General features: G+C 41.9%; 1 protein-coding gene across 9 annotated transcripts in view; it reads right to left on the bottom strand.

Moving 5' to 3' along the window:
* Positions 1 to 24,012, bottom strand: part of LOC139952738 (uncharacterized) — a 275,619-nt gene that overhangs the window by 136,028 nt on the left and 115,579 nt on the right. For all 9 annotated transcript variants that reach the window (XM_071951938.1, XM_071951944.1, XM_071951939.1 and 6 more), the window contains 29 exons: positions 23,487 to 23,633; positions 22,775 to 23,200; positions 22,059 to 22,379; positions 21,316 to 21,648; positions 20,895 to 21,212; positions 20,347 to 20,513; positions 19,379 to 19,749; positions 18,698 to 18,930; positions 17,370 to 17,603; positions 17,067 to 17,213; positions 16,426 to 16,851; positions 15,572 to 16,007; positions 14,439 to 14,656; positions 13,635 to 13,778; positions 13,068 to 13,241; positions 12,391 to 12,557; positions 11,875 to 12,034; positions 11,274 to 11,466; positions 10,531 to 10,793; positions 9,929 to 10,132; positions 9,195 to 9,341; positions 6,328 to 6,516; positions 5,605 to 5,841; positions 4,894 to 5,214; positions 3,583 to 3,697; positions 2,896 to 3,113; positions 2,180 to 2,497; positions 1,322 to 1,488; positions 375 to 534 (listed from right to left, as the gene is read on the bottom strand). In XM_071951938.1, coding sequence (XP_071808039.1) covers positions 375 to 534; positions 1,322 to 1,488; positions 2,180 to 2,497; positions 2,896 to 3,113; positions 3,583 to 3,697; positions 4,894 to 5,214; positions 5,605 to 5,841; positions 6,328 to 6,516; positions 9,195 to 9,341; positions 9,929 to 10,132; positions 10,531 to 10,793; positions 11,274 to 11,466; positions 11,875 to 12,034; positions 12,391 to 12,557; positions 13,068 to 13,241; positions 13,635 to 13,778; positions 14,439 to 14,656; positions 15,572 to 16,007; positions 16,426 to 16,851; positions 17,067 to 17,213; positions 17,370 to 17,603; positions 18,698 to 18,930; positions 19,379 to 19,749; positions 20,347 to 20,513; positions 20,895 to 21,212; positions 21,316 to 21,648; positions 22,059 to 22,379; positions 22,775 to 23,200; positions 23,487 to 23,633 — 6,954 coding nt within the window. The remainder of the gene's footprint in view (positions 1 to 374; positions 535 to 1,321; positions 1,489 to 2,179; positions 2,498 to 2,895; positions 3,114 to 3,582; positions 3,698 to 4,893; positions 5,215 to 5,604; positions 5,842 to 6,327; positions 6,517 to 9,194; positions 9,342 to 9,928; positions 10,133 to 10,530; positions 10,794 to 11,273; positions 11,467 to 11,874; positions 12,035 to 12,390; positions 12,558 to 13,067; positions 13,242 to 13,634; positions 13,779 to 14,438; positions 14,657 to 15,571; positions 16,008 to 16,425; positions 16,852 to 17,066; positions 17,214 to 17,369; positions 17,604 to 18,697; positions 18,931 to 19,378; positions 19,750 to 20,346; positions 20,514 to 20,894; positions 21,213 to 21,315; positions 21,649 to 22,058; positions 22,380 to 22,774; positions 23,201 to 23,486; positions 23,634 to 24,012) is intronic.

The raw sequence follows: 24,012 nt of genomic DNA, 5'->3' as shown, positions 1-24,012 counted from the left end.
TATAAATATTTATTTGGCATTAAAAACACATACAAACAACATACGTTCACAGAGAATTGGTATTAAAAACAAAATTTTAAAAAGTCAAAAACAATAGACATGCCAGAGAATGGCAGAGGTTAAAACCGCAAATAATGTAAGTCCCCTCAGAACAAAAAAAAACATCAAAAAACCACAGAAAGCAAACAAATTGAAAAAAAAACCTGGATAATAAGAAAAATGAATAATGAAAAAATACTCATTCTTTTCTTGAAGAATGTTATCTTTGTACAGAATGACCCCACATTTTCAGTTGCAAAGATCTCATCAAAAGGAAAGAGCAGGGGAGAAGATGACACTTGATCAAGGTACTATTAAAGGGCTAAAGATCCTACCTTGAGTTCCTTGAGTTGGACCTGAATGGTGTTGAGATCCAGGGCTTCTGGTTGCACCTGATCCAGACGACGCTCAGTGGTGTCAAGCCAGTAGGTCACATCCTTACGTGTCGTGCCGTATCGCTTGGTTGCTGCCGTCAGCTCATCAAATTGTTTATTTCTGCAATAAATGAAAAAAAAAATTAAAATGTGAAAAGTACAGTCAGCAATGCATCAACAGCAGGCAACTCTGTTTTATGTAGAGCACAGGGCAATTGATGTGAATTATTCGTTGCAAATTTGTGATTTCAAAATTTGTATCACATTCGTAGGTAATATGAACCAGGCTTAGTATAGTAGACTAACTGCATCTATTTCTTATTCAGCCCATTTCATACTTCCTTCAAATGATTCGTGTGAAGCAAATTTGATGTCACAGCTCTGATTTCACTGCAATTGTTTTGCATGAGTAGGGCACAGAACTGCTGTTGCGAATGGTTCTTTGCCAATTTGTGACGTAAAAATTTGCTTATATTCGCACTCGCAGAAAGTATGAACCAGGCTTCACTCTATAGACTTTATGCACATGATGTCATATCAGTAGGGCGCCCTCACCTAGACGGCGAAAAGCGGCTGTTCAGTGGCCGAACCTGTGCGCCGGGCTTACAAATTCTTTGCGTTTTGATTGTTTTGTCATTGTTTTACCTCTAAGATGGTGGCTGGATGATGTCAATGCATAAGGTATATTCTTAATTTTGTGTATCACTGCTGATCCACCGCCTAGACGATCAGAAGACGATCAGACCATACTGATCGAAACGTCGAGTTAATCCAACGGTTCTTTTCAGAACCACTTCAACTCATTTAGAGATTGTTATTACATGGTGTTACCGCAAACTCTTTTATATCTTATCTCCACCATGCAAAATTTCAAATCCTACTTTTCTTAATTTGATTTTTTTGTTTACCTCTTGACCAGGATGTCTTCAAAGGCCTTCCAGTTGATGTCCACATTAGTGAGGATAGCAGTGACGTGAGATGTATCCTTGGCCTTGGTGTCTTTGATCAACTCATCTCCCATCTGCTTGATCTTCTTGAGAGGAGGGCGATGGTTGTCAATCTGTCGACGAAGATCCTGAGAAAAAAGGACAAAACGAGAAGACATCGTGAAAGGAAAGTTTTATTTTACGATTTTAGAGGAGTAAAAAGCTCCATGAGGAGTATACAGCCCTGAGCTGCCATGGCACTCCAGTGGCTTTTTCATGCACAATATCAACTTCTACCCTCGCAGGTACCCATTTATACCCCTGGGTGAAGAGAAGAAATTCTAGTAAAGCATCTTGCTCAAGGACCAAAGTGTCATGATTGTTGTGGCAGAAGATCCTGTCCCTCGGAGATTCTTTTTTTTTTAGTTGCCAGACACACAAGGCCTGAAGGCCACTTCAAGGTGTGGGCTACAACTATTTTTTTCAGAGGCCGTTGCCACCTACTCCTAGGGCTGAAACAGGGTTACCCCTTTTACAGTCCATACAGATGTAGGCTTGGGTATCATCAGTCCGAAGCCTGGCAGGTAGAGCAGAAAGCACTACCTCCCCAATTTTACGTAGCAAGTGTCACGACCGGGATTCGAACCCACACTCTGCTGATCAAACACCAGAGCTTGAGTCCGGCGCTCTTAACCGCTCGCTCATGTCCCCCTAAATGGTCAAACAGTGTACAAACTACTTCTGATAGCGCCCTCTTTTGAAACCTGCTCCTCCAGCCCATGTTAATTTCTCATATGGGGAGACAGAATCTCCGGCGAACGGAACTCCTTGATTACTAACCTGAAGTCTGCTGCCGAACTCTGGCAGGTCTTGCTGTGTGACCTTATTGCTCTCCAGCGTGTCAAGCGAGGGCAGTAGCCAATCCTCCAGCTGCTCCACCTCATTCTCAAACTCAGACAACTTGTAGGTGAGCGTGTCCAGGTAGTCACCGTGGTTGGAGGTGACGGTAGCGATGCGTGAGTAGCGATCGTTGATGTCGTCCAGCTTGCCCTGGAGCTGGCGTGCCTCGTTGGGCTCACTGTTCTGGATGAGGTCCCTGGCGCTGACGTTGACCGTCTCGATCGGGGGACGGTGATTCTCAATGTCGGAGTGGTTGACCTGGGTTGCAATAATCACAGGAGATAGTCAATTTAGAATGTCTCTGCACTATAGTAAGAAGTAGGTTCAAAAGGAACAGGTTCACTTACGACCTCACAACAAACACTACAAAAGAGGCTAACATTAGAAAATAAAAAAAATTTAAATCCTGTTCTATCATCCCCATTCTGAAACAACTTCACTTGCACCCCAACTCTCAACACATCATCTTCAAGCTTATGCTCATTGACCACAAAGCACTTAATGGCAAGGCTCCCCACTATATCTCAGAACTACTTCAAAATTACACTCTGTTAAGGAATGTTTGATCAAGTTCCATGCTTCTCCTCAATGAACCCAAGTATCGACACTCCCGGGGCAACAGGTCTTTTTCTTCAGATGAGTGACAGTGAACAAACCTTTTGCTCTTGCATGTTCTGCAGCAATGGTTCCTTCTTGATAGCGATGAGAGTTCCCTTCTCCATCTTGTGAGTATTTCTCTCTGCCTCATCCAGCCATCTTAGAAGCATATCCAGCTGATCTTTCACATCTACACACTGTGCCAAGGCTCGCTGTAAATCCTTGAGTCTCTTGGCAATCAGGGCTTGGAGGGCATCGTAGCGGCGTACAATGTCATCTAAAAACAAACGAAAAAGTATTTCATCTGGTTATAATACTGATGCGGATCATTTATCTTTCTGTTTTTGCAAAAAACTTATTTGTATGAAAAAAATATATATATCGCCAACATACATGTAGGGCTAGATAGCTCAGTTGGTAGAGCGCCGGCACGTTAATCCGGAGGCCTTTGGTTCAAATCCCACTCTAATCAATTCTTTGTTCAACCCCCCCCCCCCCCAAATAAAAATTGATATATATATATTTGTTATGAGTGGCCGCCTATAACAGGGATGTGATAGGCTGTTGAAAAATAACTGTGAGTGCAACGTATAAAAGCTTGCGAGCACAAAGCCTGCTTACATACATTTATCTTTGGTTTTAAAGCCATACTATGTGATCTGGGGCACTCTATATGGTTTTCATCTTCATGAACTCAATCTGAATTTTTAAGAAAGGTCTGAATGGAAGGTTTTATCAAACTTCACCTGTGTTTCTTGAGATCTCTGGTTTCAGCTCTTCTTGTACCTCAATCACTTCACTTCCTGATTCCTTGACATTCTCAACGTCTCGGAGATGGAAGACGACATCATCACGAAGCGCCTAGGGAGGAAGAAACAACGGAAGTTTAGAACAATACACCCCCAAAAATTGATCATACACTCACAATGGACCGAAAGAAAAGTTTTGCAGACATTTAGAACAAAAAACTGAAGTGTTAAAAGCCAGTCAGGCATGATATTTGGTCCTTGAAAAAAGTTGGAAAACTTTATTCAGTACATCCATGTATGCATGGTGAAGGCTTCATTAGACTTTTCGGGCTATTTAAAAGCAGTGGACACTATTGGTAATTACTCAAAATAATTATTAGCATAAAACCTTATTTGGTGACGAGTAATGGGGAGAGGTCGATAGTATAATGATGTGAGAAACAGCTCCCTCTGAAGTAAGGTAGTTTTCGAGAAAGAAGTAATTTTCCAAGAATTTGATTTCGAGAACCTCAGATTTAGAATTTGAGGTCTCGAAATCAAGCGTCTGAAAGCACACAACTTCGTGTGACAAGGGTGTTTTTTCTTTCATTATTATCTCGCAACTTTGATGACCGATTGAGCTCAAATTTTCACAGGTTTGTTATCTTATGCATACGTGAAGATACAGCAAGTGAGGAGACTGTTCTTTGACAATTACCAAAGGTGTCCAGTGTCTTTAATCAAAGTTTTTAAACATTTTACAAAGGGCTGATAAAAAGGAAAAATCAGACTGAAGTAAGAAGAATATTGTAAGCCCTAAATCAGTGTTTATTTTGGAATTTCAAGCTCCAAGAGACACAAAGCTCCTTCCAGCCCTAACCCCATTAATCTTCAATTAACAAGCTTCTGTCCAACTTCCTTTCCCATGCACTCAAGCCCATAATTCACTTCCAAGGTATGCACACCTGATACCCCCAATGGACCATGCACTGACCACCACCAGTATCCGGTCAGTGACAACACTTTTCCCATGCCCTATAAAATGTCCTCAGTTTCACTTTTAGTTTATTCTTGATAGTTCTGGTTAACCCATGTGGTCCAATCCAGTTTCGTCTGTTATACCATCAGCCAGGAATATCGTAATAAAATTCCTATATAGCCCAGTATACAGTACGTGTCTGCCTTCATCTTTCTGTCGTCTACATGATCTCTAATATCCGTAACTATCGGCCAGCTCAAGTAGCACTCATCATTTTAATCCATGACATGTATGAAGGAACAATTGCACAATTCTGTGCACAACTGGAAAATTTTAAAAATTTTGCTAACCTCCACTTTGTCGATCTGCTTCTGGACACTGATGGGATCAGCTCCGATGGGCTCCTTAGTCAAGTTATCAACCACCTTCTCTGCTCCCGGAAGCCAGTCCAGCATAGTCTCACTAGCTTTCTTGTAGGTCTGGTGACGCTGTACAAGGTCCTGTAGGAACTCGGTGTGCTTGGCCGAGGTGCGTTTGAGCTCGTTGAAGCGGTCGCTGAAGTCCTTGAGCTTGTTGTTGATGGTCTGGGTCTCGGGGCTCTCCGTGAAGGAGCGGTTGAACTCACGGGGCAGCACGGTGGCACGGAACTCCGAGAGATCCTGGCGGTACACCTGGGTTAGGACAAATATAAATAGCTTGGTGTTAGGATTCGAAGGCCATGACCAGGGCGCAATTTTATAAAGCTGTTTAGCAGAACATTCTGCTTAGCAAAGGAATTTGCTAATCAAAAAAGAAGTGGGGCACCAGTCCTAACAATGTAAACTATATGGAATGTTGTCTGGTAAACTGATTTTGCTAAGCAAGATTTTCCTGTGCTTAGCAGGTTTCTGTGCTTATGGGCTTTATAAATAACCTTGACTCGGAAGCCTTTAAGTCCAATGCCACTGGCTAAATAATTCTCTTTTGAGGGAGTGTTGGCACTGAAAAGAGTCGGTTTGGTCTCGATGTTACTATTAAAGTATTCTCTGCTCGTCTTCAGGAGGATTTCTTTTTAAATTTACCTTGGCTGCGTCGAGGAACTTCAACCCAGTCACATTCATGAATCTCAGGTCTGCGGCCTCGCCCAGGACTTCCTCGTTGAAGGCCCTCTGTTGACCACTCTGTTGCTTCAGTGTGGTCAAGTCGCGGCCGATGGTCTTCAAGGCTTTCTGTTGGGTCTGCTCGGCCGTTGCAATCCAGGGCTCAAACTCTTGCTGGTCATCACTGAACTTGACGAGTTCATCGACGGCTGTCGTCAGCTAAAGAAACAAATCAAATTTACAATGTTATTTATAGATTACTAGCAGAAGAAATATAAGAATACCTTTAGTAAATGACAAGTCAGTTAAAAAAAATTTGCATGCAGAAACGACACTCTACAACACATTAATGGAATAACTCACTGTTGATGAAACAACGTTAACTATGCTGTCAAACATACGTTATGCGATCAAGCTAAATGACCTACATTTGTATAGCGCTTCATACATAGTGTTTCTAAGCGTTTTACAAAAAAACAATGAGAATAAACAAAACAAAAAGAGCAATCATGATTTTAATTGGTAAGTTTTCAATCAAATATGCTGATGGGCCGATTGTTCCAAAGTTTTAGGGGCATAAACGGAGAAGGCTTGTTCACCGTAGTGAGTATGGGTACTTGGACCAGGATCTAGTTGCAGGTGTGCTGTGGATGATGAGCGGCAATATTTCTAAAGGTTGTGAAATTTGTTAACCAGATTTCTTACCTTAGTCTGCCTGTTGGTTGATTGGTAGTTGACAACACCATAACGTGTCTTGAGCTCAGTCTGGAGATTACGCAATCTGGATTGGTTGGATTGATCAACTCGGTTGCCATACTGCTTCAAGAAGCTCTCGACGTCTTGTACCACCTCAAGGATCGGCTGCTGATGCTCCTGGATGTCTTTATTCAGGGCCTGGAGGAGAAGAGGAGGAGAGTGTCAGGGCAAGAAACTCCAAGATGAAGACATTTACTGAACTTGAATCATGCATGAGTGGAAATGAACAACACTCAAAAGGCACTTGACGCTTTTGGTAATTGTCAAAGACCATTATTCTCACTTTGTGTATCCCAACATATGAATAAAATAACAAATCTGTGGACTAAATTGGTCACCTAAGTTGCAAGAGAATAATGAAAGAAAAAAACATCCTTGTTGCACAAATTTGTGAGCTTTCAGATGCCTCAAAAAGGCTTCATGCCTGAAGTCTTTAAATATTCAACAGAGAACAAAACTTTAAATAAAAAATTCAATGCTAACAAAAAAAGTAAAACACAGAGTAATATGCCTGTGGAATTTCTTTTCACAGTACTCAGGAAAGAAATCAGTATAGAGTGCTTTACACACATCGATGTTAGGGTAAAACCAAATAATATTCTTTCCCCCCGATGTAAATTGGACATCTATGGCTCTTTTCAGAACCAAGGCTTTCGGCTCCAGATTTGGCTCATGCTAGCTTGGCCCCACGGCTCAAGCCGAATGCTAGCTTGGCCCCACGGCTCAAGCCGAATCCAAAGCCAAAGCCATGGATTCGAAAAGGACCAAGGCTTTCGGCTCCAGATTTGGCTCATGCTAGCTTGGCCCCACGGCTCAAGCCGAATGCTAGCTTGGCCCCACGACTCAAGCCGAATCCAAAGCCAAAGCCATGGATTCGAAAAGGACCAAGGCTTTCGGCTCCAGATTTGGCTCATGCTAGCTTGGCCCCACGGCTCAAGCTGAATGCTAGCTTGGCCCCACGGCTCAAGCCGAATCCAAAGCCAAAGCCATGGATTCGAAAAGGACCAAGGCTTTTGGCTCCAGATTTGGCTCATGCTAGCTTGGCCCCACAGCTGAAGCCGAATGCTAGCTTGGCCCCACGGCTGAAGCCGAATCCAAAGCCAAAGCCATGTATTCGAAAAGGACCTAAAATAAAATACATATTTAAATGTCCGCAGCACAAAAGCAAATTCTGACGCATGATATTCTTTCTCTATAGAGTACGATATCATGCAGAATGCTGAAATCCGATTCTTAATCAGCCAAAACGAAAACAAAAAATTGCAGCATCAATGATTTTCAATGAGTGAAATGACAAACGTGCCACCAAAAACTTTCAAAGTTTACATTCAATACAGATACACAATATGTCATCAAAAATATAATTGAGATATAACTCTCATAAAAACTTCACCACTACAAAACACATTTATCATAAATAATCAACAACTTTCTCTTTTGACTTCTGCCAAAACGAAAAACAACAATCGCAGAACCAATGATTCTCAAGGAGTGAAATGACAAACATGCCACAAAGAACTTTCAAATTTACATTCAATACACAGATACGTCATCAAAATAACAATCTCTTATCAAAATAAAAATCTCACATAAAAACTTCAACACTAAACACATTTATCACGAATAATCAATCCAACTTTTCCATTTTGATTTCAGTACTCAGTGTGCACAATGTCAATCATAGACCTCTCTATCGCAACGTCACAAACTGAGTTTTATGCCAACAGAGATTGGAAAACTATGGAAAGCCATCAATGCAAAACAAAAACAGATAGCCATGTAGTTTGTAGAAATGTTACCCAAATATTTAATTTGTTGGAAACAAATCAAACAATCATAAGAGATATTTCAGCTCATGATTCTTTACAGAAAATGCTGAATTTGGTCAAAATTTTTGTCAACACAATTGATTGAATGCCCACATTCAGCCGGCCATTCCAATCAGAGCACTTTGTTCATCAACAATGGAAAGGTCTTTACTGCACTCAAGTGAATTGATTCATGCAACTACATGACAAAATGCAGGGAATATTCCCCCAATAGTCTTACTATAAGTTGCTTGTATGTTGTCAGCATGGGCTGGTTGGTAGAAAAAGGTGTTAACAAAATGTAAATACAGCAACAATGTCACCACACATAGATTTAGCCTTGCCCCTAATCAGCGCATATCTAGAATCCAACACTAGTCACTGGCATTTTTTTTTTTACAGAAAATGAATAATTTTACTTCGAGGTAATGTGGTCACGGAAAAAGAAATCAGTTTTTATCCACCCAAATTTTAATTTGAGAAACGTTCCTGTCAGAACGTTTTCTCGACTCACAATAGACCGATCCACTAAGCTCCGCCCCATTGCCTATTGACCAATCACAACGCAACGAAGGTCTGACAAATACGGTCCGACATGCGTGCACGTACATGTATCTTGGCGCGCGCGACAGAGTTATGCAGAAAGGCATTGGAGAGCCCCACGTGTTCTTGCTCACATGTGCGTCGTGGGCAGAGCCTACTAGATCGGTCTATTGGGCTTAAGGCTAATCTTAAAGATCAGTTCAATTCAGTTCAATTAAAATAACTTCTGTTATCCTAGATTAGGAAATTACAAAAGATTGGGCGGCTCCATTATAAAAACAGTTTTAAAAATACCAACTAGGGCAACACCACAACTAAAAGAAGTACACAAAAGTTCAGAGTATTAAGAATTTAATTGCAAGATAAACAAATAATCTCAGTACAAGACTGTGGTATATTAAGATACAATGTATTTGAACGGACAAAAAAAAAACTAAAAATGGAACAAGAAGGATGACTACGTACCGTGTGCTCAGTGCCTTGACGACTGAGTGGTTTGACCGTCTCTTCTTGAGGTTGCTCTGATCCAAGACGTTTCTCTGCGTCTGAAACCCACTCCAAGAGAGCCTGGAGGGATCTCAAAAGATCACGGATTCGCTCCTCAAGACTCATCTGAAAGATACAAGACAAGATTTTCATTCAAACGAGAAAGTAGATATGGGATTTGAGGCATTGCATGGAGAGGTATCAATAAACATTAGGTTTGCGGTAACACCATGTGTGTATCTACTTGCTGGGTAGATTATGTTTTTTTGAGTACTTATATTTTACTACTGTGGAGTAGATATTAGAAGTTTGAGAGACTTCTCAGTTCTTAAAAGAACTGTCATGCTTTTTAACTACTACCTGAACGGAAGGTAGAAAATGGGCAGGGACTGCTACTTTAACTATAGTGGATTTAGGGGACTCCTCGTTATTAGCTTCACTTCCATGGAGTGAGGTTTTAATTGGTCTCAATGTTTCGACTAGCTTGATCTAGTGGATAGCGACCTGCCTCTAGCTACCGGCAACCTCGTTGGTCTAGTTGGTAAGACACTGCTCTAGAATTGCAAAGGTCGTGGGTTCCAATCCCCCCCGAGTAATATGCCTGTGATTTCTTTTCTTCACAGAGCTCGGGTAAGTATACGGTGCGAACACACATCGATGTATATAAAACCCAAAATTAATAATAAATAATAATAGTAGTAATAGATTCTTACGTTTTCATCTCTGTCCTTCTTGAGTGCTGCCAAGAGGTCCTCAGCTTGCTTGAGCCAGTCAATGGAGTAAGTCTGAAGTCTCTCGTAGGTTGTGCGTAGCTCTCGTACGATGTTGGTCAGCTCGTCCTGGAGTTCAGGGGTCAGCTTGTCCTTGGTAGTCCGTAGGAACTGCTCTGCATGAACGGTCACATCCGAGACTGGTCCCTGTAATAAAGAAATAAGCAATTTACAAAACGTCCAAAAGCAATTGCATCGTATTTTAGGTAAAACAGAGTGGTAAGAAGCAATGAAGAGCTGTTGATTGCATAAAACATTGTGAGAAACAGCTCCCTCTGAAGTAACGTAGATTTTTAGAAAGAGGTATGCCCTTTTTGGGCATCTGAAAGCACACAAATTTGTGCAACAAGGGTGTTTTCTTCTTTCATTATTCTCTTGCAACTTTGACGACCAATTGAGCCCAAATTTTCACAGGTTTGTTATTTTATGCACATGTTGAGATACCTCAAGTGAGAAGACTGGTCTTTGACAATTACTAAACATGTCCAGTGCCTTTGAAGCTATCATAAACATTTATTCTTCAGTTTTTCCATTCAAGTCATTACCTTCTTGGAAGCAATGTCACTGGTGATAACCTTGAAGTCACGGATCTCATCTTCCAGAGGTTCAATGTTCTGGCTGACGGGCTTCAGACGCTTGAGTTGAGTCTCGGTGTCGTTGGCCCATTCTAGGAGTCCGAACACCCCACCGCATCTCTCCATGAACTGAAGCATGAGCTCTAGGTCTTCAAGACGTTCGGACAGGAGCCAGACAAGGTGCTCGTAGCTACGGTTGGTATCGTCAACCATGCGGTCGGCTTCGGTGTCTCCTACAAAGTGAAAAGTGAAAATTTGAAGGAAAGTGCTTGACAAACAAAAACAAAGAACAGACAGGTTGTCTCAGGATTTCACCCTGCCTTTCACCTCTGTGGACCTGACTTCGGGCCCAGACCAGAGCCTTGCATGTGGATTGGGTTTTTCAGTCCCCACCTGACTGCGTGGGTTTTCCCTATAGGGGGTTTTCTCCCGTAAATTAGAAATCCTTCATCGTCTTCTCTGCAAAAAAGTTGGTGGTATGTTTCCATAATGAGCATTTGCCGACTATATAATTCAGATTAAGATTCAGACTATTCATCAACTGTTAGGACATGTTCAAGCGAACCAACAGGTATTTTTGTTTGGGCGTTGGTTTTTTGTAAATGGCACAAAACTTTGCTCCTAATGTGATTATTTCATGATTCTGGAAGAACATGGATGACTTTGAAGAATTTTTTTGCAAACTTGTCTTGACCTTTGACTTAAATACTCACGGTCTTCAATGAACTTGGGTTCCTCAAAGACTCTCCTATCAATGGGTTTGGTCAGGTCTAGCTCTGTAGAGCGGTAGTGAGGACGAGTAGCAATGCTGATCTCAGTCTCATAGATGAGTTTATCGTAGATGGCACCGAGGCGAGCGTTCTCTGTTACCTTGGGCTTGTAGTCCTTGACTTCCTTCTGGAAGGGCTGGGGGCGAGACAGAAAAATGGTGGTAAATTTTTTTGAAATAAGGTTAAATAAAACTGGGAGCAGTTATTTGAGTAATAAATGAGAAAAAAATGTTTTCCCTAAAACGATGAGAACCTTTTTTGGAGACTCGAAAAGGAATTGGAAAATAAATGCATTTATACTCAATCTCTTTTTGAGCTAATCGGTGAATCAAGAAATTTGTGGTAAATTGTAGAATAAAAGGGGGCCAGTTACTCTATGACTTGAGGCATAGTCTCATAACACAGAATGGATAACACAGGACCAACTAAATATCCAATATATTTGGATACTTCAAGGGAGTTACGATTGAGCAAGGCAATCTCGGAAAGAAAGAAAAATGGCACCACTGGGAACGAAGGTTGGGATTTGAGAAAATAAACATACCGTAACTTCCTGTATCTGTGACTGTAGCAGAGGGATGTCCCTGGCAACCTTGGACATCTGACCAACTCTACGTTCCTGTCCTCCGATCCAGTTGTTGACGTCCTTCATGAAGGTGAAGAAAGTCTTCTGGGCGGCTGAGCGCTCCTCGTATTGTTTGGTCCTTAACACGAAGAAAACCAAACCAAGATATAAAATGTGTTTTTAAGCAGCTCAATAAAATTGGGCCCAGATCTTGAAAATCCAAAAATAACTTTTCTAAGATTAGGGTTTTTAATAGAGAAGGACAAACTATGAACGGAATTGCCGTTTTTGGATTGTACTAGGGATGTGTTAGACGTGTTGCGGTCGGACGTCATTTTGATGTACATGTGCAAATAGATCTTAATTGATTAGGGTCACATTAAAAACATTTTCCAGCCAAAGCATAAAGTTCTGAACAGAGGATTTGTTATGGACAAGTTTGGATGTTTTGAGAATTAGTTTGGCGTGACCCAGCCTTTAGTTTATTTAGTTTACCTTCGAGCGAGGGAAGTATCCAAGCAATCCCAGTTGAGTTCAATGTTTGTCAACATCGTCTTGATCTCAGAGACATCCGTTGCCTTGGGATGTTTCATCAACTCCTCGGCTACAACGTGGATCTTCTTGTACAGAGGACGATGATCGTCAACCTGCATCTTGTAACCCTGAAAAGTAAATAAGATATGTATGTTTATCTCCTCGTTTGCAAAATGGTCGTCTTTTAGAAGACATGACTCAACTTGTTACAGCCATGATCAATTGATTCATAATATCTAGGAATATTAATGTTGAATAGCTCTCTTTTATAGTCAGTCCAGCTCCTATACGTCATTTGTTTAGCCCTGCTTTTGTATACATATTTCTCTAATAGGAACCCAGTCTGTTTTGTGTTACCTGTTTATCTTGTCTCCTTGTTTGTAGTTTGCTGTCTAGGCCGTCTTCTACAAGCCTTTGCTTAATCTGACGGCCTCATACTCTCTTTATCTTTGTTCACATAAATTAACTATTTTCCCTATATCTTACGTGCTTTCGCTTATCTGTTTAATATTTTGTATATCTTAAGAAGAGTAGTAAGAAACAAATCCCGTAGGTGGTGTGGCGTGTTTGTCAGACACCCGGGTATTTTAAGCAAAAGTGACGTCATTAGTGCAGAGTGCTATGGAATAATAACATACCTTGAGTTGGTCACCAACAATTGGAAGGTCTTGTTCCATGAACTTCTTGCTCTCAGAGTGCTCCAAGACTGGAAGGAGCCAGTCTTCTAGCTCATCCACCAGCTTGTCAAAGTCAGCCAGACGGTCTTTCAAGCTAGCCATCTGGCGACCGTGCTCCTGGGTCGTGTCTTTCACCTGTGCGGAATTAAAAACGTGTACTTGATGTGTATTCAGTTCTGAATAGAGTCGGTATGGTCTCAACGTTTTGAACAGTTTAGGCAAATAACATTCCTTTAATCTTTCTAAATTCCTATGGAATATACAGCTCGATCTGCATGGTGCTACGAAAGCTTTTTCAAGCAAAATATGAGAACCTCTACCCATTTATACCCCGGAGTGAAAAGAAGCAATTAGTGTAAAGCATTTTGCTCAAGGACCCACGTATCACGACCGGGATTCGACACCCACACTCCGATGACTTAACCACCAGAACTTGAATTCGATGCTCTTAACCGTTTGGCCATGACACCCTACTCGTCTTGAAGGAGCTACACATGTAATTCTATCTTCATCTTGAAGAATTCGTACCTTATTGAAGCGAGAGTGAAGAGTCTCCAGTTTGGATTGGATGATCTGAGCCTCCATTGGTTCACACTGCTGCACGAAGCTGTTGGCTTTCATCACACACTCCTCAATCATGTTCTGTTTGGCTGTGATGTCTTCATGGATCACCTGAGTGGAGGAGAAAGAAAATGAAAATGAAAAAAGGACGTTTTGTTATGATGTACTTATCTTATTTTTTTCCATCTGTCGCAAAGTGGATTAGATTGGAGAAAAGCTCAATACAATTAAAATTTTCTTAAAGAATTACATCATATAGCTAGAATAAAACCAAGATCCCTTAATCCACTCTTATTAATTAACCCCATCTTAATCTACAAATACCTGATATATCCACTGGCACATGAAGTCCTTCCTAATCTACTTACATCTCCTTGCTGTAGCTACTCCCACAAAGGTCCACCTTGACCAAGTTCCCTTAATCCCTCGATCCACTTTGATTACTTAATCCATTCTTAATTCAAATCTACTTACATGTACCTGCTGTATCTCCTGCAAATGAAGTCCATCCTATTATAATCCATTAATCCTACTCGTATAACTTAATCTAATCTTAATCCTAATCTACTTACATCTCCCTGCTGCATCTCCTAAAATCGAAGTCAATTCCAATTATGATCCCTTAATCCTATTACTTAATCCAATCTTAATCCTAATCTACTTACATCTCCCTGCTGCATCTGCTCCTGCATGGGTGCCTTCTTGACTACTAAGACAGTACCCTTAATCCACTCATATTACTTAATCCAATCTTAATCCTAATCTACTTACATCTCCCTGCTGCATCTGCTCCTGCATGGGTGCCTTCTTGACTACAACCACAGTACCCTTGTCCATCTTGTGAACATCCTTCTCAGTACCATCCAGCCAGCTCATCAGATCGTTCAGGTTGTCGTGCATGGACTGCGACTGGGCGAGGGCGTCCTGCAGGAGACGAGAGCGGTTGCTCAGCTGCCCGTCGAGGTTGTCGTACTTGTCAACAACGTCCTCTGTAAACAACAAATAAAAAAAAAAACATTGTGATAACAGCTTTACAAATATAACACAGGACAGTTCATTTCAGAACTGAGAAGTTCCAAAACATACTCAGCGGTAGTAAAGAATCTCTTCAGAATTCTAAAAAAAATCTACTCCGTGGTAATAGAGTACATGTATATAGTAAGAAAAGTTCTCAAAAGAACATAATCTACCCAGCAAGTAGATATCCACATATGTTGATACCTCAAATCCAAGGGTGAAAGGGCTGGTCATTAGGGGGTAACCCCAGTGATTAACGGCCAGCCCTTGTGTGAAAAGGGCTCAAGAGTGCCAGGCCTGGAATTTCATTTTTGAAATGGCAAAACCATTTTGATTTTGCAAAGGGCACTTCAATTAGAAAGTTTTATAGGGGCACCAAGGCCAAACCAGGGGCAGCGGCGGCTATGGCCTTTGTAGCCTGCCTGTCATTCCAGGGAGTCCCAGAGTTACATTCCAGAAACCCAGATTATACCACCTGTCAGTAGACTTACCTGAGGACGATCAGAGTATATACAGGGGCCAATTTCATAGAGCTGCTTAAGCAAAAAAATTGCTTAAGCACGAATATAGCTCGCTTATTTTACACATGTTACTGGCCAAAATTTCATGCCATATACATTGCTTATGACTAGTATTTAGCTGTTGTTTACTTAGCATAACAACTGAGTGGAGTCTTGGCCGGTAATCTGATTTTACTAAGCAATGAATTTTTTGCCTAAGCAAAATTTTGTGCTTAAGCAGCTCTATGAAATTGGGCCCTGATCTTGATAAAAACTTTCAGTTGTCAACCACCTGTTCTTTTCAGAACCAACACTACTCAAAAGAGATTTTCACATGCAAAGTTTTGAATCCTACTTAGGCCGTTTTGGACGCGGCCTTAGACTCACCTGTGTTTCTCTGGACAGGGACCTGTACATTGGGCTGAATGTTGACCAATTCCTCTCCGTACTCCCGCACCTTATCCACATCGGTCCTGTGCTTCTTCACGTCCTTCTTGAAGTGATCAAACTCATCAATCTGCCTCTTGATTGTGTCCGTCTCGGCGCCGATGGGCTTGTGGAGAAGAGTCTGAAGGGTCTCGCCAGCATCCTGGAGCCAGACGTTGGTGTCGTCAGACTTGTCCCAGTAGCGCTTGTGTTTCTCCATGAGGCGTTGGAGGAGATGGCCATGGCTGAAGCAGTCTGTCTTGAGCTTCTCGTAGCGGGTGTTGTAGTCCTCTAAGGTCCTTCTCAGGAACTCTGAGTCAGGCTGCTCCTGGAAGCTACGCAGGAACTGCTTGGACATCACTCGCTGACGGAACTCGGCAAGGAAATCTTTGAAAGTCTAGTAGAGGAAAAATAAATATTAAAATTTAAAGTATTTCGAAAGTTCAAACTGTTTTGAAAACTCAAAATTTCCACAACTCTGAATTGCCCCCTTAGTACCTCTGTACTACCTCTGTAGTAAATCTACTCCACGGTAGTAGAGAGAAGTCTCTTTGAATATGTCGAGAGGGCAAACCCCATTTTTATTTTGCAAAGGGCAAAATCTTAAAGTCTATTAAAAAACTTTTAATGATGGCTCAAGAAGGACTCAATAGGACTCAAGAAGATCAAAGTGGAAAAATGATGCTTAAAATCTGAAAACAGTTTCATAATCTCAACGTTACTAGGCATTCTTCATTTAAACAGGTAGCGCAGAAATTTGGCACTTTCACAGTAAGCGAAGAATCGTAGCATTGAGGGTGATTTTGATAACTTACCTTGGCCGTGGACAGGAATTTCTGAGTAGCCTTGTTCATGTATTTCAGATCGGCTGAGTGTGTGACAACATCATCGGTGAAATTCTGATGCTCCTCAGTCTGCCGGGTCAGCGTGTCGTAGTCGCTGCTGATGTTTCTCAAGATGGTGATGATCTCTTGCTCGGCGCTTCTCAGCCACGTCTCAAACTCACCGCATCCCTCTTCGATCTTGTCCAGATCCTGAAACCCGAAGGTGATCTTGTTGGTGCGATCGGTGGAGTTGCGGTTGATGACGTCGTAGCGTGATTTCAGCTGCTCAACGGCGTCCTCAAGGTCACGTTTGTTGTCCTCGGTCATCTTCTTGCCCTTGGCCTTGATGAGGGCCAAGGCGTCTTGAGCTACCTGCTGGATTGGCTCGTTGTGGTCCTGAATGTCTTCATTGATGTCCTGGTACAAAATGATATTTCCAATGTGTTACTACAAATCTTACAAGAATATCATTTAAGTGAATGCCCCTCGTCTATGGAACTCATACCGCTTAACCTGAGAACACAGAATAATCCATCAAGCGACAGCTCAAGACTCATGTCTTGAAACAGGCATTTTCAATCCTGATGTCTTTGCGAACCTGCGCCCAGCTGTTTATTGTTGTTATTATTTACCTTTTGTAGAGAGACCTGGTTGTTGAGCACCTGGGTCTGCTCGGTCATGGGTTGCTGAGAGGCAAGTTTCTCCTCTGTAATCCGTACCCACTCAAGAAGATCTCTCAAAGCTTGCAGAACAGACTCCAACTCCAAACCAAGATTGGACTGAATAATAAAGAAGAAATACAATACCAAATCATTAAAGCAACTCATTTTTGCATAATTTCCAAAAAGAGCACTTATAAAGATAACCATGAACCTTGCGAAGCATGAACCAAGCTTAACAAGTAACTAAATCAAAGCAAAAGTTTCTAGTCTCACCGATTCCTCCTGCTGGAGGTTGATGCTATGGATCTCCGTCTCAGTCTCCTTAATGAACTGCTCCGAGATGACCCAGATCTGATCTAAGAAGGTCCGGAGTTCATTGATGCGCCTCTGTAAGGTCTCGATCTGTTCTGGAGACAGCTTGTCTTTGTTGACGCGGAGATAGGCCTCGGCTTCGCTGATCACCTCCTGTATCGGGGCTCGTTTGTTGCGAATGCTCGTCTGGATGCTCTGTAGGAAGAATCAAAAAGCAAAACAATGTAAGATTACCCAAATAGCAATTGAGAACTGATTGTTTTTTAACCCAAGATGAATGTAACTTTTCCGTATTTGGGCTCAATTGTTGCGAATGTTGGTTTGGATATTCTATAGAAAAAATGGGGTTGGGGTTGTTGGTAGCTTCACATTGTAAGAATATCCAAGTAGCAATTGAGAACTGATTTTTTTTCTTAACGCAAGATGAATGTATTTGTCATGGCCGATGAGTTTAGAGCACCAGACTCAAGCTCTTGTGTTTAACACCAGCATCAAGTTGGTTCAAGCCATCTAGTGGTTTTGTCAGGTTCTCTATCAATGACCTTGGCAATGTCCTATTTGATGGCGTTGGTTGATGGCTGCAATCTGGTCGGTAATGGCCGACTTGTGTTGTTCAGTAATGGAGGAAGAGCGAGTAGACCGGGTGTTTAGTCGATTTCCAAATTTGCCCCTATCTTTTATATGTTCAAGTAGTCGAGTGCCAAAAGTGGACTCGTTTCACCGATGTAGGTTTTGGGGCAAGCAGAGCAAGGAATTTCATAAATGGCCTCTGCTTTTTGCAATGCCCTCTATGACCACCAAGAAAGGGTATATAAAAGACAGTTGAGCACTAGGCATGGTCACCAGTATGAAGAAGCTCCTAGTGGAACGTAACTAACTAGAACAATAATAATAATAATAATATCAAAGTCTTCTATAGCGCGTATCTACCAAACAAGGTACTTAAGGTGCTGAGCATAACTTTCAGAAAGATAGGTTATTGAGGTGATGGATTCTGAGACCCAATTACATTCAACAGCCACAGCCAGGAACACCAGTACGAACCACTTCTCTTTTTCGATAAGTGCACTGGGTTCTTTTACATGCGTTACACAACACATGGGACCAACAGCTTTATGTCCCTTCCGAAGGATGAAGCAATGGTAAGGTGTCTTGCTTAAGGACACAAGTGTCACGGCTGGGGATTCAAACCCACACTCTGTTGATCAGAAACAATACTACTGGTCTGTAAGTAACATCTACATTATTTTGTCAACAATCCAGAAGAACTTATTTAATGACCCTCTTACCTTGATATCATCCATGCCTTGTGTCAGCGAGCCCAGATCTTTGCTTCCTGTCTTCCTCTGGTTGATCTCAGCATCCATGGTGATGGCCCACTCTTGTGTGTCCTTCAGACGATTATTGATGCTGTTGTACTCACTCAGGAGCTCCAAGAGGTCTTGTCGACCAGTCAGGCGTCTCAGGAGTTCATCATAGCGGTGGCGAGTCTGATGGGTCTCGTCAAGGATTGGAGATTGCTCTGTAATCATAATAGAAAAATATATTGATAAGCGCTATCAAGCTCTAATAACCATAATAACACAAGGTTCTTATATAGCGCTTCATTACACCCCTATAGGTGTATCAAGGCGCTCAGTATTATTTTCTGCAAGGTATGTGGAATTAGGTTTTGAAGTATGAGACCCATTCCTTTTTATATAACACCCAAGCAGATCCTTGTCATTAATTGGAGGACTGTGCGTCATGTGATAGCAAATAAATGTACCATTGCACGCTACGTCATTCATCGTGCATTATTTGTTCCATTCACCGTGCAATTTGCGTTCCAACCCATTTGTTCTATTGCACGTTGCGTGTGCGTGTCTTTGATAATGCAGCAGTATAGTTACTGCAAGGGATGGTACATTAGGGCGCCCGCGTGTCTCAAAATAGCAGTAAAGAACGCAATTTACAATAAGTTTATTCACCTTCTAAGAAGCTCTGATCAAGGTGCTCCTCAAAGATCTTCGGTCTAAGTCTCTCTCCAGGGCGTCTTGCCTGACCGACAGACGTCGACTTCTGATGCGGCATGACCGCCAGCGGAGCTTCCGTCTCCTTCACCAGTCTATCCAAAGTCGTTCCTAGATTGCAGGTGTTGACAATCGAGGGTTCGTAGGCGACCACCTCATGGCGGACGGGTCGTACTTCCTTCAGTTGGATGTCGATTGTGTCTGAGTCTCTGGAGACTGGTTGGAGTTGGTGGACGCGACGCTCGGTATGGTCCAGCCAGTGGCTGGTGTCTTTGTCAGCTGCGCCATACTTCTTGGCGGCTGCCTGGCGATTCTCAAACTGAGAATTCCTGTAACAACAAATTTACCGATTTTATTTTAACAATTTTGAAACGAACATCTGCCTATTTTGTAAAGTTGATATGAATATTCTTACACATGCTTACAAATTTACTCAGGATTGGTTTCAATTCTTGACCAACATTTCTGAGAACTATTCCTCAGATCTGGGCCCAATACTAGCTGCTAAAAGGAACACGTTGCCTTGGATCGGACGAGTTGGTCTTTGAAATGCGTTTGTAACCGTTTGTTATAAAATGCATATGGGTAGAAAGATGTTGTTTCCTTTTACCTCGTCGACTTACACGGTCGGCCTTGGCCGACCATGTTAGTTCGCACATTAAAAGGAAAACGTCGCAACTTCGAGGAAATTTTGTGTGGATCGTTGTATTCTATTTTGAAAACATCTTTCCAACCAAATGCATTTTATAAAAAACGATTGCAAACACGATTGCAAAAACGATTGCTGAACATTTTTCCACTAAGCACATCATTTTGTACATGTAAGATGGTATTTTGGCTGGTAACCTTGTTCTGGTGAAGCATACTTTTTTATGCTTAAGCAGCTTTAAAATTAGGCCCTGATAAACTCTCCTAGATGTACGTACCTCTTCTCCAGTACATCCTCCATTGTCTCCCAGTTGCTGTCCACACTATCCAGTACCTTCTGTACGTACGTAGTGTCGTTGCCTCTAGGGTGAGTCAGTAACTCCTCGCCCAGCTTGTGTACCTTACTCAACTGTGGCTTGTGGTTCTCAACTTGACGTGTTGCATCCTAAGCGAGGGAGAGAGAGTAGAGGAACAGGTTAACAGAGACATTAATTAAATTGCACAGAAAATTGAACTTGTTTGAATGCTACTTTTGAAGTTTGGACCCAAGAACGAAAGAACAATATTTATTCAAGTTATTGTGAAACCAACACTTAGCTTGGGGAATTCAAACCCACAACATCGTAGTTGCAAGTCCTGCAGTCTAACCACTGGACCACTAGTTACAGGTAAACACATTCCTTTAAAAATAAAAATTGGAAATAAAAATCCAGGGAAAATCTATGCAATCAGGTAGATACTGAAAAACCCAATCCAAGTAGTGCCCCAGGTGGGATTTGAACCGGGGTTCCAGAGGTGGAAGGCGAGGAAATAAAGCTAAACTTACAGTGAGTTTGCTATACACAGCTGGCAGCTCGTCCTTCATGAAGCGTCTGGACTCCAGGTTCTCCAGCAACGGTAGCTCCCAGTTCTCCAAGAGGTCCACCTCCTTCTCGAACTCACTGAGCTTGCTGTTAAGATCCGTCAGCTGTCCGCCATGTCTCTTGGCGGTGTGGTCCACTCCAGCGAAGCGGCTATTCACCTCCTCCATGCGGTTCTTGAGGACCTCGGCGACTTTGGGTTCACTCATGCGGATTACCTTGCTGACGGCATCGTTCATGGATTGCACCACAGGGGCGTGGTTGTCGACATCGGTCTGGAAGACCTGTAGCAAGAACAGTCAAAAATATGTTTAATGGTTGTCTACAGAGCAGTTCCTGTTCAAAATAAATCTCCTTTAGGCAGTCTTTGTTAAATATACTACTTACCCGACAAGTCTGAGAGCATTCCTGCAGTGGTTCCTTCTCCACCTTGATGACGGTTCCTTTATCCATGATATGAGCTTCCTTCTCAGCCTGGTCCAACCACCTCAGTAGTCCATCCAGGCTGTCTTGAACGCTGCGAGAGCGGCCAAGGGCGTCCTGAAGGTTGTTCAGACGATCGTTGATCTGCCCGTGGAGGGAGTTGTACCGATGGTTCACATCCTCTGTGGTGCGGCCGACGCTTGTGCCGAGCTGGGGTTGGACGGCGCAGAGTTTGTCACCGAAAGTCTTGACGGTGTCGATCTCGTCAGAGAAATGGATGACGTCATCCATGAATGTCTGGGAAATGGATTAAATACAAAAGTGGATCAATATGAACATTTTATTACAACCATTTATTAAATCTTTGTTTTTTTCTAGGAAAACCTTTCAGCAAAACACTTTTTTCTCAAAAGTGCACAGCAGTTACAATCATTCAACCATATAAAAATAGAAAAGTGTATAAAACATGACATGCCGATGATTTTTGAAAGGGAATATTTTATGCATAAAAAATTCCAATGGGAACTTCTTGCAGGAGATGATAGACAACTTTTTCTTGCAGTTTTAGAGACCAAAGACGCTTTATATTACAGGAAAATATACATTGAACCAAAAATCAGCAAACAAATAATTAATAAGTTGTATTTCTGACCATAAACTTGTAATCTAATGAATCATTTAAACAAGTTTTTGATATGAAAGCATACCTTCAGATCGTCAATCTGTTTCTGAATCTCTGAAGTCTCAGCCGGGACTGGTTTGCTGAGCATGTTGTCCAACGTTGTCCGTGAGTTTCCCAACCATCGGTCAGCGACGCTGACCGAATTCTGATAGCGCTGGAGCCGGTCAGCGATATCGGCCAGGCTGTTGGTGAAGTGGATGCTGTTGGTCTTCAGGTTGGAGTAGCGATCGTTCAGGTTGGTCGTCTGGTCGCGGATGATGTTGGTGTCCGGGTTCTCTTGGAAGGAGCGGATGAAATCACGAGGCATTGTGGTGGCTCTGAACTCAGACAAGTCAGACTTGTAGTTCTGTATTTTCAAATAAAAATATTTTTTATAGTACATCCAGCCATTGTTACAATAGACAAGCCCTGGGTTTCCTATTTCATAGAGCTGCTTTAGCAAAAAATGATGCTTAGAATTTTTAGCTCAGAAAAAATAAGCATTTGCAATGATGTTTGGTCATTTTGAAAAAAAGTAAGGAAATTTTATGAGCACAAGAGCTGACCAACGGTTTTATTAGACTTGTTAGTCTATTTAATCACAGGGGTTTTTTTCTGGTTTTTTTGTCCAGATTTGTATTATTATTTCTTTTTTCTTTCTTTTTTTTCTCTCCACTTGTTCTGAAAATAACTTTTGTGCCACCCTTGTTTTAATTTTTATTATTATTTTTATACCGCCATCTCACCAAAACACGAACCCACCTTAGCATCATTGATGAACTTCTGCCCGGTCATATTGATGAACTTCAGGTCTCCCTTCTGGTCATTAACCTCCTCCGTGAACGCCTTCTGGTCCTCAATCTGCTTCCTCAGGGTGTCCAGATCCTGCGGGACGTTCTTCTGAGCCTGCTGGAGCTGTCTCTCGGCCGTGTCGATCCAACCAGAGAAGGAGTCCTTCTCAAGCTCGTACTTGTTCAGATCGTTCAGACCGTAGTTCTGCTTGGTCTGGCGCTGATGGGATTGGTTGCTGACCACGTCGTAGCGGGGCTGGAGGTTGTTGACGACCGTGTGGAGCTTGGTGCGGTCGGTGTCGCGGAGACGGGGGCCGTACTGGTCCAAGAAGCGTGTGGCTTCTTCCACTTTCTTGACTACTGGGGTCTGTTGCTTCACAATGTCCTCATGAAGAGACTGGGTAAATTCAGATAGAAAATTTAACAATTAACTTCTGTGAGCATTTTATTTATTCTATTACACTTCACACTGGCAAAACACCAACAGAAACTGAAAGATATAATCCTAAAAATAAAACAAAAAAGACAAATATTCAAATATTAAATAAAATACCTCAAAAAGGCTACAGTAGCTTTTATATAATAATAATAGTGATAATAATAATAAGTAAACTTTACGGCTTTCAAACAAATCTTTTCAGGGGACAGTCTTCAAAATGCAATATCCGAAGTTGTGAGCTTACCGTGTGTTGGTTGACCTGTTGGGTGAGAGGTCGAGTCTCTTCACTGAGTGGCTGTTCAGATCCTAGACCCTTCTCAGCGGTGTCGATCCAGTTACTGATCTGAATCACATCCTCAAGAATCTTCTGGCTGCGTCGAGTCAGGGTGGACTACCAAGAAAAAAAAGAGTTAATGTTAGATTCATCTCAAAGGTTTTGGTTACTTTTTTCAAGCTTTAGGTACACACAATGTCAGGCTACCAAACTGTTCATGTTATGGGGCCATGGTTTAATACTGTGGAATAAATAAAGTTGAAACCTGTGGTAGTTTAAAAAAAAAAAAATGAACATTTCTAGTGCGCCATGTCTGTCAACGATGACACTCCTGATGCAATATAAGGAACTCTGCTATACACAAAGACAACCAAAGTTTTAAGAGATGTTAAATTTGCATCGGGATAAAGAATTTTAATTTGGTTGTTTACCCATACACCGATGTGTGTTAGCACTGTATACTCAGTACTTTCCCGAGTCCTGTGAAAAAATATCA

This window comes from Asterias amurensis, chromosome 20 (genome assembly GCF_032118995.1).
Source record: "Asterias amurensis chromosome 20, ASM3211899v1".
NCBI lineage: Eukaryota > Metazoa > Echinodermata > Asteroidea > Forcipulatida > Asteriidae > Asterias > Asterias amurensis.
Note: the sequence above shows the minus strand (reverse complement) of the source record. Positions and strands in the feature narration are given on the sequence as shown.